Here is a 19,700-nt window from a genome sequence, read left to right as displayed (position 1 = left end):
TTTATTGAACTGACTTGATTTCATGCCTATTAAAAGAAGTTTTCTTTCCCTTTAACTTGGCTGTTTCATTGGGGTTTTTCATGTGTCGTAGTAAGAAATGGTGAGTGCCTGGGAAACTGGTGAAAGGGACAGAAACACAGTCACCCAGGTGGCAAAAACTTTTTTGAAACTTGTGCAGAAAAGGTCATAATAATAAAGAGGTGCAGGTCCCAACTCTGATAATTCATAAACATTTATAAACATCACCTAGGTGATAAATAAGAAACAAAGGATTTCCTCTAAGTGTTGAATCTCCTCTTTAGAGTCACTGGTAAGGCTATGGTGAAATGGCAGTGTCTGAGCTTTTATTTATAAAACATATATAATAACAGTCCTGCTGAGGGACTGATTCATTCAGTTCAGTCAGTTTGGCTCAGAGATAGAACAATGGATCATCCTCATAAGAATATAAAGAGATGCTTTCAGTGACAAATGTAAATATATGTAATGGACTTATTTTTTAGTCCTCAAATGCACACAGTGATCCGGCCCTGTGTCCATCTGTCTGTGCGTGTGCATGCGTATGTGTGTGTGTTTGTGTGTGTGTCCTAGTGCTACACATCAGTGCTCTCTCTGTCTGCAGTATTCCCAGCCTCCCATTGGCTGCTTGAGCGTAGATTGTATTCCGGCGCCCTGACTTGACCAATAGGGATGCGGTACGCCGCTAAACTGCCATTCAGTAGTAACATCAGTGTGGCTGTCAATGTAGCTGCCCAACTGCACGCTGGGAGACCCACCTAGGGAAAGACGGAGGGGGTGTATTTTTTAATTATGTAAAAGATTGGGTGGAGTGAGTGAAAAGATTTGTTATGTGTTAAATATCTGTATACCATCAGTCCAAACTAAAATAAATCATACACAAGTAAATGCAAAGTGTATTGGGGAAATAAATCTATAATAAAACCTGTTTATACTAACATTTTATTTTAGCATTGTTCAATTTATACCCCTTCACTGAGGAGTGCCAGCTGTATGATATGATTCATGGACCAACTACAACTGAATATTGTGCTGAACACTGGTAGAAAATCCAGCTACCTTTAAAAAAGTAATGTCCCAAAAGTAATGTCACCAACAGTTCAACTTCACATTGCTGTTAGGTATGAAAGAAAATCTGAAACACAAATGAAATCACCCTATAGGCTTAAAAATGCTTCATAAAAAGCACTGCAGGCTTCTCTGTGTTGCAGCTTCATACATGGCTTGAGGTGTGTGTACTTACAGTTCCCAGCAGATTGCGCAGAGCGATGTCAGAGTATGCAGAGAGGAAGGCTGCGGGGAAAAGAAAAGAGACTTAGAGCTAAATATATCCTCACACACACTCTATATCTTTCTCTAGGTTGCTGACGTATATACAGTGGCAGGAGCAGAGGTTGACTGCAGTTGCCTCTGATTGTAGACAAGCCGGAATCTCCAATTAAGAGCAATTTACCAAATGGGAACAGATTATGTCCCTGCCAAAGCGGTCAGTACTAATGACCAGCTAGGTGCTCCAGCTGCAATTTCAGATGTGATTGTGTGCATGATTTTTCCGGTTTGGCTGTATTCATGAGAGTCAGACAGGGAAGCTGAGCCTAATTAAATCAATTAAATTAAGCTTTGATCAAAATGAATTATTAACCTTTCTATGCAATTAATGCCATTCAGCAAAGAGAAATGCAACTGTAAAAGAAAGTGTAAAAAGATGTGAAGGAGATGGCTTAGATAAAGAGACAGGGCAGGAAATGCGGAAATGAGGAAATCAATTTAGATAAGTAAAGAAAGATAAGTATACACTATAGGAGCAGGCTGAATAAGCTACTCATCATTTTCAGAGGTGCAGCTGAGTTTAGTCAAAGCATATCTGCTGACTGTCTTTGGTCATTAGTGCCCACATCCCTCCACATTTATGCATTATGGAGCATGTGATTGATTCAGCGGGATGAGTTTGTGATTTACTGAGAGGAGCAGTGATGCAGTCAGTGACCAAGCGACATCTCTGGTACTCAGTCGGATCACAACTTGATGCTCTTCAAACACAAGCAGGTGGATTTTACAGTATGATGGTGTGAGCATCACATAAAATAACAGTTTTAGTTCTACTATCTAGTCTAGGACAGAGAGTCTTATAAAAAGTTATGTAGCGTTACAGACATCAGAAAGCACTGGAGGCTGACAGTGATTCTCGAGTCTTTTTTATGCGTCTCTGAGAAAAAAAGTGATTATAGATCAAAAAGTATGTGGCCGAACAGTTTGATGTGTTTCTTTGGTTTCAAAATTCACAACAGCCATTCTAGTGGGACTAGACTTGAAAGATGGAGTTGAAAAATAAAGGATAAAACCTACATCTGGATTTTTTAAAAAGTGCAATAAGTTTAACATTAACAGGTAAAAGTTCAAGTTTAATTGCTGAAGCTACAGGCTAAGGTTGAAGGGTTTTAAATAGGTGTGTAACAGGTTTAGTATTCTTTGCAAGACTTTTCATTCAACATTTAATTTTATGTTTATTTATATGTGTGTTCAGTTAAATCAAAATATTTAATATAAACACTAAATGAGTTTTGGATCGAATTGAACTATGTACAGAGACAACGAGAAAGTCAGTTTATGGCTGTTTCAGCACCATGGACAGAGCATGTTGTTTGTTCCTGTCGCCCTCCAGTGGCAGAGGACAGAAACGACAAGAATAACAACAAAAGCAGATAGATTTGAATCTATATCTTAATATTGCTGCAAAATACAAGTAAGGTCAACTAGTCTACAGCTGAATATCTACAAATCATATTAATTTGGTTCTTGTTTCTGCCTTAAAAGCAATAACAAGTTGAGTTAAAGCCAGACAGTTGGTGGACAGATGTTAGCTTGTAGTCGCAAGGCTTCAGAAAGGAATGAGTTGGAACATGGATCCCTTATTATTCTTTATGCAAAATCGAATTTGTGAAAACTCTATGATGTATCATTACCAAAAGTCCTAACACAAATTCTCAGTGAGAGAGGATTTGATACATGTAGTGCAAACACATTGTGAGGAGTAGTATAAAAAAGTGAATGGAAGAAAGTGTGCTACATTAAAACATCTGCTCATTTTTTTTTTAATCTTTCCTGGCAAAGAAAGTATTTCAATTACTATAAGCACTCAACATGTACTATGTCACTTGGATCAATAGATAGCAACTGTGTGTGTGTGTGTGTGTGTGTGTGTGTGTGTGCATGTGTGTGTGTGTGTGTGTGTATAGTTGTGTCTCACCACTGGCGATGGCATACAGGTGAGTCCTCCAGCTGAAGGTAAAGAAGAGTCCTCCAACAGCCATGCAGCCCAGAGCTCCGTTAAACCCTGATAGACCTGTGTACAGAGAGTCATGACGCACCGCCACGGATAAACCTGCACACACACACACACACACACACACACACACACACACACACACACACACACACACACACACACACACACACACACACACACACACAGAGAGATCGTCTTGTTGAATCTGCAGTACTAAAATAATCCATGTGATGGTGCTAGACACACACTGTTATATTATTGCCTTCAGTTCAAGATTTGATTTGCATGAAACCTAATAAGGAAATCTTGTCTTGTATTTCTGATTTGTCCAAATTGGAATAGAGCCATCAGTCATGTGATGATGATGAGTATGTCCAGGCCAGACCAGGCAAAGGGAGAAGTACTGCCAAAGACCTGCTCTGTCTTGGGTAAGCTGGAGTTACACTAAAACAGATGGATTTACCTTCTCAAGTCTTTTACTGTAATTAGACTGTATGAGAAATGAGATGAGGAGACATGAGAGAGAGTGAAAGATCAGGAAGAGATCGATCTCAGAGGACTATTAACCTCTGAGGAGACTTTTGACTGTCACTTTATCCCCCTTATTACTTGCATTTGTATTATTTTTCTCATCACCTGAAACATTCAAATTACATTTTAACATATCCTTGTGACACCACAACCCTAATATTAACATATTTTTTGAGACAGCTTTTCATCCCTGATTCCATCACCCAACCTCTGAGGTGCTGCTGCAGAGTATTGATGTAGTAGGTGGATGAACATCAGGTCAATGTCTCACCACTGACTCACCTCCATACTAAACAGGGATCACACTCTGATGCTGTAGCCATTAGCAGATTTTGCAGAGGGCATGTTGACCCAGGTAAATCTCATTGAGGCCAATGGCTTTGACCTTTTCACTGCTGGCCTTCAGCAGCAGCTGTGGTGTGGCTATCTACCCACACGTGAGTGAGAATAACAATAAAATCCCACTGACATCTGAGAGAGCAGGGCCACTGAGTTCAGCTGCAAATGCTAGCAGGCTCCATTCAGAATAAGGAAGCAAAATGCTTTCAATGATTTTAAAATATTTAAAATCAGCAAATAGGTTTTGTTTATGTATGTACTGTATAATATATTGCAAAAAATAAAACAAACTAAGTCTTATTCTGGGTTGTTAAACCGCAGAAATTCCTGCAAACCACAGATTTTAATGCAAATTCCTTTTATTGAAGTTCCTCAAATCCTTTCAAATTTGTGTCCTTCACCCTCACCTCCAGAGAGACTGAAGAGACAATTCAAGGATGTAGCTGAGCAGAAATGATGGAGACCTTGAGTTTAGATTTTTTTCAGATTTACTTCTGCTACATTCTGTCATATTTGACACTGGTAATATATTTATTTTTATTGGCCACACTTTGGTCCAGACAGAGATATCTCAACAACTACTGGATGAATAGCTATGAGATTAGATACGCATGGTGCCCAGAGGATGAATGCTACTGACTCTTGTTTTCTCTAGCGCCACCAACAGGTTCAAGTTATGACTTATTCAGTGAAATATTAGTACTGGCAATAATGGATTGGCATGAAATTTTGTACAGATATTAACTGTTGTAGCTTTTCCTCTAGTGCAACTATGAAATTCACAACTATGGCTGGACCGCCATGAAATTAGGCATTGCTCTTAGGAGGAATTCAGTGACAATTTTAACTTTTCATCCAGCACCATCACCTAGTCAAACATTTAATTTGTCCAATATTTTGCTTTATAAACAAATACTCTAGCAGCAACAGTAATGACTTTCAGCTGCCACTCTAATTTGTGTTTACGCCAATTAGCAAATTCTAGCATGGTAACACACTAATATGCAAAATTGCTGCTATATCAAAACGTCATTGTGAGCTTGTTAGCATGCAAATGTTAGCATTTAACACAAAAGAGCTGCTAGTATGGTTGTAGAGTATCTGTAAATGGGGGCGGACAAAAAAAAAGGGAATAAATTAGTCAAATACACCACCACCTACAGCCTGATAAATTATGCTGCACACCAAGCCAGAAGGGACAACACTGCAACTGTGTGTGTGTGTGTGTGTGTGTGTGTGTGTGTGTGTGTGTGTGTGTGTGTGTGTGTGTGTGTGTGTGTGTGTGTGTGTGTGTGTGTGTGTGTGTGTGTGTGAGTACAAGCAGAGGCCATCAGTCCTGTTGCCCCACCCAGTTAATATTCTGCTGCTACTGTTCAACTCTGAAAGAAATGAGCTTTAAAATGCTCACTAACTGTTTCTTTGACACATACGATACTTATATTTGTGGGAGCATGAACCCTACAGCAGGGATGGTGCATTTTTACCTTCCTCAGCCAAAGTAATATCATAAAAAATTACTGAATGCTGTGTGACTGTGCAGAAGAGTGACCCCCTAACCACCCATTTGCTCTAGGCTATGTATTATTCACATGCACATGCACAAGGCTGAATGTGCTCCTGGGTGAAAGAATTGTCCTTGGCTCAATAGACTGTTTGCAGTGTCATACAATAACTTTTGTAATTGTAACTTTTTAGTCAGAGGAAGCTTTTTCAGACCTTGCTGAAACTATAAAATGAAAAGAAGCCATGTTGAACAAATGAGAAATGACTGAAATGACATATAAATATTCATACAAATACTGTCATTTGTTTTAGATTAGCTCCTGCTGCAGCTGCTCCACCCTGCATCCTTCCTGTGTTTATACTGCAGGTTTTTCCAAAGAATTCATCTGCAGTAACTGTAAATTTTGGAAGCTCTCCTACAGATAAATGACCCTCAGCCTGTGCCGTGATTGATTTCCTTATTACCGGCCTCTCCCAGCTGCAGTTTAGCAGTCTGGTCCTGAAGCAGACTGACCACACCCCAGTGCTGCCTCTTCATCTGTGTGTTTCTGCTGGGCTACTCTGCCCTCCACTCCCTCTCCCCACTATCTGTGTTTATTTGTCCTCTCTCACAGCCAGTCTCCTCTCTCTTCTGCACTTTGGTCTTTAAACGGTCCGGCTCCCTCTCCACTCGTCTTGTCTCTTCCTAATTCCACATTTGATTACCTTTCTCTCCATCCTCCATCTTCCTGCTGTTCATTCTCACCATTTCCCTTTGTTTCGCTCACACAATGCTTCCCTTACTTGCTCCCTCTATCACGCCCTTCTGCTCCCCTCCATCCCTCCCCACATTGGGGTGTCATTAAAGTCTAATAGCAATGTGAGAGGGAAGCCCCGGAGGATACGAAAATTTTAGTATTTTCCTACTGTGTGTGTGTGTGTGCGTGTGTGTGTGTCTGATGTTGCGGATGAGTCAGGGAGTTCTTATCAAACCCGGTATCTCCTCTCCTCTCCTCTCCTCTCCTCTCCTCTCCTCTCCTCTCCTCTCCTCTCCTCACTTCACCTCACCTCACTTCACCTCACGTCACCTCACCTCCCCTCACCTCTCCTCTCCTCCTCTTCCCTCCTCTCCTCCTCTCCTCTTCTCTCCTCCTCTCCTCTCCTCCTCTCCTCCTCTCCTCTCCTCCAGTCATTGCCTGCATCCAACCACAGTGACTGGTTGCAGACTAAATGGAGGACAGCGTAATAGGTTGGAATGAACAACTGAAATGAACTGTGTATAATGCCTTGTTTTGCAGTGTTAGTGGGTAATGGCTAACTTTGCTTTGGGGGCTTTGCTCTTCATTCAGTGGATGGATCCATCATTCTGTCCTTTGATGCCTTCAGGGTGACAACTGATGCAGCTAAATGGATTGCTCTGTATTTGGGCTCATTTGTTACCACTGTCTAGATACCAGCAGCATGAGCTATAGAGGGAAGTGTTTGCTGCTGTGTGTGTGTGTTGCATTTAAGTGTTGTTCTGCTTTGTGTATATAGCTACATAGATACCTTTATTTACTCAGGGGAAACCAATTGTGTGCAATGCTCTCATTTACAATGGTGCCCTGCAAATGCAATAAACAAGTTATATAACATAAAGTGTAAAACCAACAATCGTATACCAGACAACAGAAAAACAAGACAAATCACTTATAAAAAACATACAAAAGAACAAATGACAGCAATAAAGATAAAAGATAAAATGGACACATTAAAAAAAAGCACAAGCTTTCATTATAAAATATCAGCCAACACAATATTAAAATGTTAGGGATAAAAATGGTCTAAATTAAGGGAGTACTGAAGCGTATTCCACCTATTAGTAGCATACAAGTGAATGCAGTTTTTCCTACTTAGGTGTTCATATATGGGATATCCAAGGTCAGATATCCCATATTTCTAAGTCTTAAAAATAATGATATATTTAAAAAAAAAAGGTAGCTTATTTATGATGGCTCTATACCACCCTATCTTCTCATAGAGGATACAATGATTGGTTCTAAAACTGTCACCAGTAATAAATCTAAAAGAACTGCGACAGCATAAAGGTGTTCGAGGGTATAGGCATGCATGTAAATTACATCTGTCATCCAGCACTGATACAAATGTACAGTCTACAACCTACTGCTAGAAGAGAGGTACTGCTTATATCTGTAAAAGAAGCTTAATTTATACTTAAGCTTTTTTGTCAGTGCCTCGACATGAGTTTGAAATTTGATATGATTATTCTCTATTTCTTACAGCATTTTTCTTACTAAGATTCTTATTCCAGATGTTTTTTAGGCCTGTTTTCTACCCATTCTTCTTTATTTGTGAATACTTCTAATGCTTCAAACCATGTGTGGTACCATTGTAAGTTTGTGTTTTATCTATCAATGATTACAATCATTTTAATCATCATTTATTTGCTGTTTTTAGAGGTAAATCCCTGCTGTATAAAACCTCTTTTTAATCCGGAGCTGTGTGTATTCGTTACATTGACTAAATAGCACCTAACAGAAATTCCAATGTGGATGTAGTTAGTTTTGTATGAGATCAAAAGTATTTGCAGCCCAACCAATGAATCAGGAGTCACAAAACTGGCATGGCTTACTTCATTCACTGACAGAGAATTCTTTAATCATTACCCAGACTGTATACAGTCAGTTGCTCTTCTTAAGGACTGTTATACAACACCCAGAGGTTTGACTCAAGACCATTAGTGTACAGTTTTAAAAGTAACTGTGAATAGCTGAAATAAAGTTCTAAAAGTGGGTGTTACTATGCCCTCTATGTTTTGCCTCAGGTGCAGATGGTGTAAGCATCCCTGCGCATTATGAAGTTGCCATAAAGAGTGCCATGTAGCACAGGTCATAAAAATATCTATAATCTAATATCTAACCATAACCCTCATGTCTCCTTCACCAAAACAAACAAACAAACTGTTCTCCTCCTCTCCTCTATGCTCTGTCTACATTATATCAAACCAGAGACGACAGATGTGAGATTCCTACTTGAAAATGCATCCAATGAGTAATTTCACATCAATGAACACAAATCTACTTTAAGAAGTCAGAGTTGAGCAGTGAACTCCGGTTGACTCCTCCGACTGCCTCACACTCTATCTGATCCTTTTTTGAAGTGTTTCGTCAACTATTCTCATACACCATAAACGCAGCAGGGGGGGTGGAGGCTCTGGCCTACATACAGCCCCTGAACTCCTCCTCTGGAAACCCCTTGTGGGAATAGTTTACACCACCACACTGAGTGACAACTCTAAATATGGCCTCACGATCTCAACCAAAATGTAAGTCTCTTTTCCTCTCTCTCACCTGAGCTACTGTATCATTCTTGCTCCCTCTCATAGACAAACAAAGTAGGGATCATACTGATTAGCACGGTAATGATGATGATGATGACATCACTCACACACATCCTCACACACACTCCCACCTTCTCTTCCCGGAAACAATCTTCACACTCAGCATTCTGTAGGTGGTAAAGGATAATGAATGCAGAGCAGCAGAGGACAGAACGATGTGAGTAAAATAATATTAGGGCAAAAGTTATTAAAAATAATGAAATGAGACGATTAAAGGAGATGAAGAATTTAAAAAGAAGTAAAAGAGGGGTTGTTCATGGAGGGGAGATAAGACAGGAGATGAAAGACAGAGCCTGGCACAAGAGGAGAGTTTCAATTCACACTAACACAGACACATTTTTAGATCTCTTCATCTTTCAGGGGTTCCTCTTTTCTTCTCTGCCGCATATATAAGCATCTTTTTTGACACTAATTTCCTGCTTCCTTTTTCCTCTTTAACTCTTTATCCCTTTTCTCTCCACTCCATCGCCATCTGATACTTTTCTCTTTGTTTTTCTTGACACTGATCCTTCTTTTCCTCTCTGGTTCTCTGTCACGCAGGATTAAGTATTGAATCTGACCTCGTAGCACTTATTCACACTCTTAACTTTCTCACTGTGTGCCGCAGCTTCATTTGTTTCTGTGTGTGTGGGCGCATGTGTGAGTTCAGGGCAGCCAGGTCCCCAAACTTAATGGTGGAATAAACACTTCTAACAACACCAAAAGTTCAAATCCTGAGATAACAACAATGAAAAAGTGGGGAACTTTTTACATATCGCTTTTCTGTGCACATTACAAAGTGCTAAACAATACAAAAGATGAGGATAAAAGAGAATAATAAAGACTAACAATGGTAGGTAACAGGTCAAATGTAAAAAATACATTATATTATAGATTTAAAAGAAGATATTGAAAGGGTATTTAAAGGATATTTATACCCAACAAAATCCCATCAAAAGATGAAAATCAACAATGTGTTAGTTTGTGTCTCAATACCCTCTGACATCGCTACCTTATCTGTGACACTCAGCTGCAAGCCAATTCACTCGTGCTAAGATTTAAATCTTGTATAACATGTCAAAAAAATATATAGCTTCATTTTTATAAATGACTCAGCTTTGCACTGTTGATTTTAGCAAAGTTTACTCAAACAAGTGAAAGTTGTGTTAGGGATTACTTTTTTAGATGTGGATCAATACACATGTGGTGTACAAGGACAGTGTAAATGGAACTAAATCAAAAATAAACTCATGATAATGAAAAATAGAGCAATGAGGGAACATGTGACCCAGCAGAATAATGTGGTTCATTGATGTGTTTTGGATGGTTTTGGACAACAATAGAGCTCTATGATACTGAGGAATAGACTCTATCAGGCTTTGGCTACACAGATAAGCACTTATAGGCATATCTTTGGTTTTTCATGAGATTAGGCAAAAAGAAAAATATTGTATATTATTTAAATTCATGATAAACTCAAAGGCAACCACAAAAGACAGGGCAGACTTGGTGGAATATGCTATCGTCCTTTAGAATCATTTAAAAGACCACTAGCAGCATTTCACATTACATAAGACGGGAGATTGCTTCTGCCAGAGCTCCGAATTACAAGTATCCAAATGAGAGATAAAAAAGGATAGGTATGTTTTGAAGATCAGTGAAGGCTGGTAATAACTTCATTTTGGCTGGAGAGAACATGGAAATACAATTAAGGGGGAAGGACTTAAAAAAAAGGATGGAGAAAGGGAGAGGACATACAAATGACAGCAATTGGACCTTCTATTTGCTATTTTGCTCTTGTGCATTTAGCTGCCACGCTCCAGCAGGCAGTTTCCTCTCGGCTCTGTTGCCTACACAATCTCATTACAGTCACATCTCTTTGATTTCTTTCTTGTGACACTGTTGTTTTTATTGCAGCAGTTTGTGTGTGTGTGTGTGTGTGTGTGTGTGTGTGTGTGTGTGTGTGTGTGTGTGTGTGTGTGTGTGTGTGTGTGTGTGTGTGTGTGTGTGTGTGTGTGTGTGTGTGTGTGTACCTGCCACTGTTAGCATGTGTCCACGTCTTGGGTTTATGCAAGTGTGTATATGCACAAACTCACTCCCACTCCTCTGTTTTCAACAGTATGACTCATAGCTGCTAACACAAACACTCTCACACATACACACACACACACACACACACACACACACACACACACACACACACACACACACACACACACACACACACACACACACACACACACACACACGCACACACACACACACACAACAGTGTTTCAAGAAACTGCGTTGTACTCATAGCAGTAGATAGAAGCAGGGGGCTAAAGTCTTCCAAACTCCCAGCATTTCTTGTTCTTCCTGAACAGAGTAACAGTGAAGCAGATGTAAAATGCAGATGCAGCCACAGGACTGAGTGTTTGTATATAAGCCAGTGATTATGAGAGCCCTGGCTAATTGCTCTGTGTCTTCTGGAGCAGCCTGTGGGCAGCTGCTACTGCTGCTGCTGCCTGTTTTACAATTTCATATTTTATACGTGCTGCTGACATTCTATCTTATTGCCAGAGGGATTCATAAACCTCACCCGCCTTTAACCTCGTTAAAACGTACTGTAATTCAACATTTGTCATGCAGCATGCTAGGCCTGAAATCTATATGAGGTTATGAGTGATGGTTTTTATAAATGGAAGTTTTTTCTCTGACTCCTAAACACAAAGGTGACTGATACCGCAATATGCTTTTGGCACAGGTAAGATGACCAGTGCAACTATAGTAGTGCTGATACTTTTACATTATAGTTCAGCATTGCTATGGAATAATACAACAAATGACTGAAGTGGAATTGATATGGTAAATTTGAAAAAAAAACATGAGGGGATGCTGTTTAACTTTCCAGCTGTGTGTTTGTATGGAATCCCCTCCAATCACAATTCATCATACAAATTAAGAAATTAAGTCCAGCCATGTAGCCCATACGTCCATAAAGTCAGGAAACTCAGAAGAGACAGATAATGGTCAAGATATCAAAACACTGAGTCCTGCATTTTCCATGAACCCATTTGAACTAGTATATTACTACATTTTTCAAAAACCTTGCTTCCAGTTTGACACACAGGCTTTCCATAAAACATGTGTCCTGTCTAAGCCTGAACTGAGGTAGCCTGTCAGTCTTGACAAAGCCTCTGAAAAGCCACAGAAGGCATTATACAGCTCTTTTCACAGGCTGAGTGTTACTCCCGATGACTACTAAAATGACCTTTGTAAGTAAAATCAGTGAGGGTCACTTTATATGATAATGCACAAGAGTTTATACTGGCAAGGTGAGTTTGCAGTTTTTATGGAAATGTCATAAACAGACCCAACCACTCCTGTATCTAATGTGACAAAGTCCTTATCACATCACAATGTATGAGGCTGGTTGTTAATGGGACAGACCAAGATAAAAACACTTTAATATTTCCATTTTCCTCAAACACAACCGCATAAAAGAACAAGCTGAGACTCACCAGCCAATGTTCCAACTGCTGATCCCAGCACAGCATGGACAGCCAGCAGCGGGGAGTAGAGTACAACAGCTCCCAGGATTAGAAGGGAGGGCCCCAGAGCACCACAGGCGAAGATCTGACCCACACCGAGAGGGATACCACGCAACACCTGAGCAAAAGACAGAAGAATTAGAAATCACAGCAGGATTTTAAGAAGAATATAATTTAGCATACATACAAGTTGAATACACAAGTATAAAAAGAAAGTAGGAACACTTAAAATAACATAACGACAAAGTGCGTGGAAGCTATTCAGTGGCTCTTTTCCCAGTCGAGATATTTTCTTCACCCAGTTAAACACACGCACACACTCACATACACACATATGCTGTATTCCCAACAGTCAGTGAGAAGTGAAGGGTTTCCATGGCGACGTGATGGTTGCACCTGCCCGTCGCTGATATTTACTAGTCATAAATGCTGTTTAATTATATCGCTGCGACACAACTCTTTGTGTGCGTGTGCTTCTTCGCGTGCACGTGTGTGTGTGTTTGTGTGCAAGATTAAATGCGCTGTGGTGGTGCTGCAGCCAGAGCGCCATCCTCAGCAGAGTAAAAGCTGGAGACATTAAATATAAATAGGACCGACGTCATCGCCATCTCTGGAGAGAACCAGAGGAAAAGATGAGAGGAGGAGAGGAGGAAGGAGGAAACGGAGATGGGTGAAAGAAATGGAAGGAAGAGAGGAATAAAAAAGATGAAAAAAGGGGAAAAATAGAAGAAGAGAGAAGGAGGGGATCTTGGGATGAGATCGTTTCCCATTAAGGACAAAAATGGGGAAAAAAATCTGTGACTTTATTGTGCTGTCCTTGAAAATTGCCCTGAAAAATGATTTTGTTTATTGTGAACTCAACTTAGGAAAGAGAGGAGAATAGGATCAAAAAGACATAGGCAATTAAAACAGTGGTGGAGAAAGTGAAGAAGAAGAAGAAGGATTGAGATTTGCCTGCCAGGAGCAAAGAAATGGAGAGAGGCTGAAATGAAGAGAAGCAGAAAGATATAAAAAGAAGGATTTAGAGGTTTCAGATCTCTCAAGTAGAAATGAGAGGGACAGCATTTATAAGGCGAGAGGCAGACAGATGGAAAGGGAACAGGCAGGAAAAGATATGAGCTGAATATTAAAAAGAAAAGAGAAGTGATGGAGGGGAGACATAATCTGAGATGGAGGGGCAGAAACTTGTAGCGAGGGACGTTCTGTGCCACGGGGCGCGATGCTCGTTAATAGAATCGTGTGTAAATCTTGACTTTATATTCAGGACATCTAACAGCGCTGAGAGGGTTTAGCTGGCATAGCTAATCTAGTTTAAACAACTTCACAGTCAGTTTGCAGATCGTTGTGTGCAAAAATGCACTCAAACACAGTTCTCCACTCCTGACTCTTATTGTGCATCTTAAACACGAACACCATGTGCTAAATAAATCCAATAACCTAATTAGTCACACAGTTTTATACCAAGAGGCACTTACACAGCTCTAGTTATATATCGTCTGTCTGGAGTACTGTATGGTGTCTCAAGGTTTTATTGCTGATGATAATGATGGCCTTTATTCCCATAATGATGCTGCAGAACATCTTTATGGATTCATTTCTTTTTAAATGTTGGCGATTTGACTTCGTTTGTCTCCTGATATTTACAGTTTCCATTTGGTCCCTGCAAAATTTGCTCACATGATTGATTCTGATGGGATTACTGTAACATCATGGAAATGCTGTGGGACTAAAAATAAAAAGGACGGATATTGACCTTCTGGGGAAAGACCAATATTATGTTTCAATTAAGGAAAAAATCAAAGCAGCTGTTAATTGATCACTTCTTGGCTCTTCCAGTGTTAAAAGCAGTATTAATTGATTTTTTTTGCTACCTTGGGAGCAAGCTGGAAACACAAAAAATAGCATCTAATCACCTTTTAAAGCTAATATAATACAAACATTTTAGTAAACATTTACGTATTTACTTTACATATCCAGCAGACAAAGAGAAAAGTCCAACATTCACTGTCCTTGCGCCTCTGCTCTGGCATCCGCCCACTCCTGAGGGAAATATTTGGCTCTTTTGCCGCTAAATGATTCATCATGTTCAGTTAGTGGCTAACTTTGTCTGTCAGTTGTTTGGTACTGGGTAGCTGGGGTACAGAGGAATTATCACATGAGCTTTCTGGCTGAAAACAAGTGCTGCTGTGACCGAAAACGATGTTGATGATAGCAGTGAAAATGAAGCGAAACAATAAAGTTGTGAGCCTTAAAAACCAAAACAATGAGCTGAAAGACGGTAAAAGGCTGAGCAGAGCTGAGGGCAACTGCAGAAGACTATGAGAGTTCATCACATTACACATACTGCAGTCATCTGACCCATTTTTTGTATAGGAAAATATTGATAAGTGCATCTTTAAATCATCTCGAGGTTTCATGTATTTGAATCTGAGGTTTTGTCTGTACAATCAGCACAGTTGTCCATATGCTAAAAAAAGAAATCTCCCCGTACATCCCCCTTCATTTGGAAAGAGGATAAACATTTGTGACTCAGATCACATATGGTAATATATTCTGTCTGTTTCCAAACAAAATTCAGCCGCTCTTCAAGCATTGAAATGCCAGTTGGCTCGTAGAGATCAAAAGCTGTCTGCAGTGGTCGATGAGTAGTCGGTAAATTTTGGCGCTTAAGTCTCGTGAGAGGCAGTTCAAGGTAACTGCATTTCATTTGAATTCACAAGTCAAACATTTCTTACAAGGTTTACTGAGCAACAGCTTGCATTCTGATGAAGTGGACTCTCACTAGCACAGGGATTTAGGTCTCAAGGTCTTTTTTGTTGATTGTTTCTCTCTCCCCGGCTTTTTTAAGGTGCCAGCTGTCTATAAATTCTTCTTCAGCGTATCTTCTCTAGATCCTAAACCTTACTGACACTCATGATATTTATACCTGAACTTCTCTGTCCCTCACCAGCTCTGAATATCATATCTCCTCCCACACTAACTGAACAAAATAACACCTTATCTCGAATGCGACAGCTTCACATCCACTAGTTTCAATCACTAAAATTTGTTAATTAAATCTGTTTGGATTGATTATATTTTGGATATTTCCTAACAGGAGCTCTATCAATGACTGTTGCTAAGTAACTGGTGAGTCATAGCCTGCTGATCTTATGCATATTGTGCTCCTATCAGATACTTATTCGCTATAGAGACCAGACTGCAACATGGCAGCTGCATGGAGGATAACTCTGGCCTCAGTTCGGCTTGTTTGTTTTTTTTTGTCTTTCAGTAATATATCCCGTCTCTTCTAATATTTACCTTTGAGACTGCTAATGAGCCGCACCTGTTGTCCTAATCACGCGTCTTGATGAGTTGCCTCTGTTTAAATATCACTGCATTGTGTTACTCTGACAGAAACCATCATGATGGCGGCTCGCCTGGTGAAATGCTGATGAGGAAAAAATGCTAATTGAGCCTCTGAATGTACTTCCCTTCCTGTCTGGGCAGATTCTGGGAAAAGTAGCAGACTCATAAAACACGGCAGATGAAAGCACATAACCATTAACCTTCAACTAATTCACTACATTATACTAGTAGTAGATTTGACTGTCGAAAGTGTTTTAGTGAAAGTTTCGGTAAGTAAACTGAGATCTGAGAGCTGCAACATCAACCTCCCAGCTCCTAACTGATCTCAATCTACACACAAACGTTTAATAAAATGCTTCTGTACCTCTACTGCAATGAGCTCAGTGCCGTTGGGCTCCAGCGCCCCTGGAGGTATTGCAGGATGGTGTGGGAAATAGGGGTTATCATGTCCGGTACAAAGGAGGTAGAGGACAATGATGATGTTGAAGGGAAACACAGCGACTGGTAAGTCCCAGCGGTCCAACACTGGGGCGAGACCACTGAATAGAAAGACGCTAGAGAATGGGAAGAAGAATAGACATACTGATTATCTTCAATGAAACTTGCAAACTTTAAACACTGAATACAAAATCCTCCAAAAATGACGTTTTGTGGCATCATGAAGGAACTGGAGGCATTCCTGATTTATTCATTTGGATGTTGTTGTGAGATGCATTTGCATACTATGTTTAGCTTTCACTCAGGAAATGTGTGTAAAAACATTTGACATAAGTAGGTTGATTTTTTTGGTTGCCCTGGAAACAGGAAAGTTTTCCAAAGTATTTTTATATAGTGAATCAGAACTGTTGTGACAGAAAAATACTAATAAAAATTTCTCAGAGCAAAACATGACAACTAGCTAATCAATTATAAAATAGACTTAATGATTTATATTATGTTATCATTTCAGCTCTAAGAAGAAATAGTACATGCTGCTGTCCTGGTTTATTGAGATTGTAAAGGACGGACATTGTGATGGTTGGAGGTGCAAACTTGGCTTTTGGTGTGATGTTTTATATTGTGGTTTAAACTTCAGTGATAGAATGTGTTTAAGTGAAGACTTGCGTTGTGTTTGTACTACTATGCACATCACCTTATGGCCTAAAATACCTAGAATAAAGTGTGTGACCTTTTTTTTTTGAATCCCCGTCAATGTTATTTTTAACCATGACCACAATCATTCCCCAACCTAAACTACATAGTTTTTGTGGTGTAACATGATCAAACCTTAAACCAATCAGTGGCAGAGAAGAAAACAGACACATGGATCATTCTATTAATGGTTGAAGGTCTCAGAAAAACATGACACCTTAATGACAGGGGTTTTGGAAGGTAAAATAACATATTTTGGTTGTTTAGTTTGTTGGACAGCCCCCATATCTGTTGTATTGTGAGCATTGTGTGTGTGTGTGTGTGTGTGTGTGTGTGTGTGTGTGTGTGTGTGTGTGTGTGTGTGTGTGTGTGTGTTTGTGTATGTGTGTGTCTCACCATGTAGCTGACCCTAAGCAAACAGGCAGCAGCAGCCACCAGTACCAGTCTCCAGTCGAGCTAAACACGCCCATCAGCAGAGACACCAACATGCCGTTAAAGCCATGGAGACCTGCCGACACTTCAGCACTACACACACACACACACACACACACACACACACACACACACACACACACACACACACACACACACACACACACACACACACACACACACACACACACACACACACACAGAAACACACACAGAGGTAGATTCAGAGCTGAGGTCTCAGAGTGACACCTCATTTATTCAAAAAACCAAGCTTAAAAACATCTGGATACCCAGCTCAACAAGAATTATTTTAAACCTTAAAACAAGGTTGAGCACCAGCGTATTGCACTGTGCGTGTCATAAATATTGGGACAGGAACTAAAATAAGAACTGCCGGGCAGTGGATGAACGCAGGGAAATCAGTCATGGAGCTGTTATTCTCATGAATTTTAAGTAGAGCCTTCGGACAACTTCAGTCCCAAGCTGAGTAAATTAAAGGCTTGAGTTACAGAGTTGCCTTCCAAGGAACAGCTAGCTTTTTAATGAGGGTTCAATTATGTAAAAAGGACATTTCTGTTTTGTGTTTTTTAATACTTCATTACATCATTACATCATCATTACGTCATTAAAAATGTGCATATAAATGTGCTCTTCTTTGAGCTTGTGTACTATTGGTGTTTATCCACCTGTCTTGTCCCATTATAACAGCTGTTAGCGTAGAGGTCAGCACACCCAGAGTTCCCAGCAGGCCCTGCCAGGGGGAAGCCCAATACAACGCAGCCAGGATGAGAGCACCACACAGCGGGTTGTTTGCTAGAATCACCCTGGACACCCCTCTGAGGCCCCACACCGCCAGCTGCAGCACAAACCACTTGTCTGAAGAGCACAGGAAAAAAACACAAACTCTGAAAACAACATTTTCCTCGACAGAGTGCAGTAATTCCTTCCAAAACCTTTTGGGATTATAAGCATTTCCCACATATTATTCCCAAATGTTGTAAAATGCAGCACAAAACTTGTTTTCGGTGCCAATTCAGGGCTTCAAAAAAGAGTCAAGATAGGAGTTTAATGATGCTGATCTTTTAAGTTGAGAGAAGAGTGCAGCAGCATTCACCGTGGGAGTCCTGTGATGATTATATCTGCATATTTTAATGGCGATGTAAGCATTTCAGAGTAATTTATTTATGATCATGGCAATTAAATATAATAAAGATTTTGTGATGCTCCTCTTTTTGTAAAGTTTTCGTAATCAATCACATCATGAAAGGACACAGACTTGATGAATTATGCTTTTTCCTAATCTTGAACTTAAAGGGCATACCATTTATTACAATTTATGCTTGACTTTAAGAATAAAAGTTAAAAACAAGTTGTGCATGAACTTCCTACCCACCATCCATGTACTTATCCAAGTGCACCATGTCCCCGGTACACGACAGCAGACTGTTCAACACACGCTGACAGAGGCTGGCATGTTTCCTTCTGGCCTCCTCTGCCTCTGTTTTGGTATCCATCCACATCCCTGCAGCTGCTGGACCCGCACTAATACAAATGTGATAAATATGTTGTGGTAATTCTGGAAATCCCCAAAAAGTTCCTCTTCTATTTGATGCCTCCTTTTGTTCTTTTCACTCCTCCTTTGCTTCTCTCTCTCCTTTTCCTTCTTGTTCATCCCTCTTCTTCCTCTCTCTCCTCTCCGGTGAGGTTTAAGGGGATGACTTATAAACTGGTAGACCGGGTAACGTATTCACTCAGCTTTTGACCGTCCGTGCCAGAGAAGAACAAAGTCCATCAGGACTGGTGAAGGAGAAGAGGATTGGTCTGTCCCTCCCTCCTGCTCTGTTTCCACATTTCACAATCACCTCGCACCTCTGTCCTCTCTTTCCCCAGTCCCACTTTGACATCTCATCACCTATTGTTTGTCCATTTAAGCTACTCATCCACTTTTTATTGCAGCGTGCGCATCAATGTTTGTCTTTCCTTCATTTGTAGAGCCATTAGTGGACATTGTGTTATCTCAGGTTTATTCAAAAAGTGTAATATATAACCTGGCTATCTGTGCTGCTCTGCTTTTTTTGTGAGAAAATGGATGCAGGGCAGGAAAATATTATTGACCCCAGCATCTTCTATAACTTCTGAGAGGCACTATACTTTTTGACTTTCTGCTGACATTGGGTTTAACAAGATCCTTATACTGATGCTGCTTCTTTTAAGGGATTAG

General features: G+C 40.1%; 1 protein-coding gene across 1 annotated transcript; it reads right to left on the bottom strand.

Moving 5' to 3' along the window:
• Positions 1-593: 593 nt before the first annotated feature.
• si:dkey-183c6.7 (urea transporter 2) lies at positions 594-18,999 on the bottom strand. Its single transcript, XM_062444484.1, has 8 exons — positions 18,873-18,999; positions 18,166-18,355; positions 17,444-17,572; positions 16,281-16,470; positions 12,539-12,686; positions 3,266-3,400; positions 1,262-1,311; positions 594-776 (listed from the first exon to the last, which is right to left on the bottom strand). Exons 1-8 carry the CDS (start codon positions 18,997-18,999, stop codon positions 594-596), a joined length of 1,152 nt encoding a protein of 383 aa, XP_062300468.1.
• Between the last annotated feature and the right edge of the window lie 701 nt (positions 19,000-19,700).

This window comes from Scomber scombrus, chromosome 23, assembly GCF_963691925.1.
Source record: "Scomber scombrus chromosome 23, fScoSco1.1, whole genome shotgun sequence".
NCBI lineage: Eukaryota > Metazoa > Chordata > Actinopteri > Scombriformes > Scombridae > Scomber > Scomber scombrus.
Note: the sequence above shows the minus strand (reverse complement) of the source record. Positions and strands in the feature narration are given on the sequence as shown.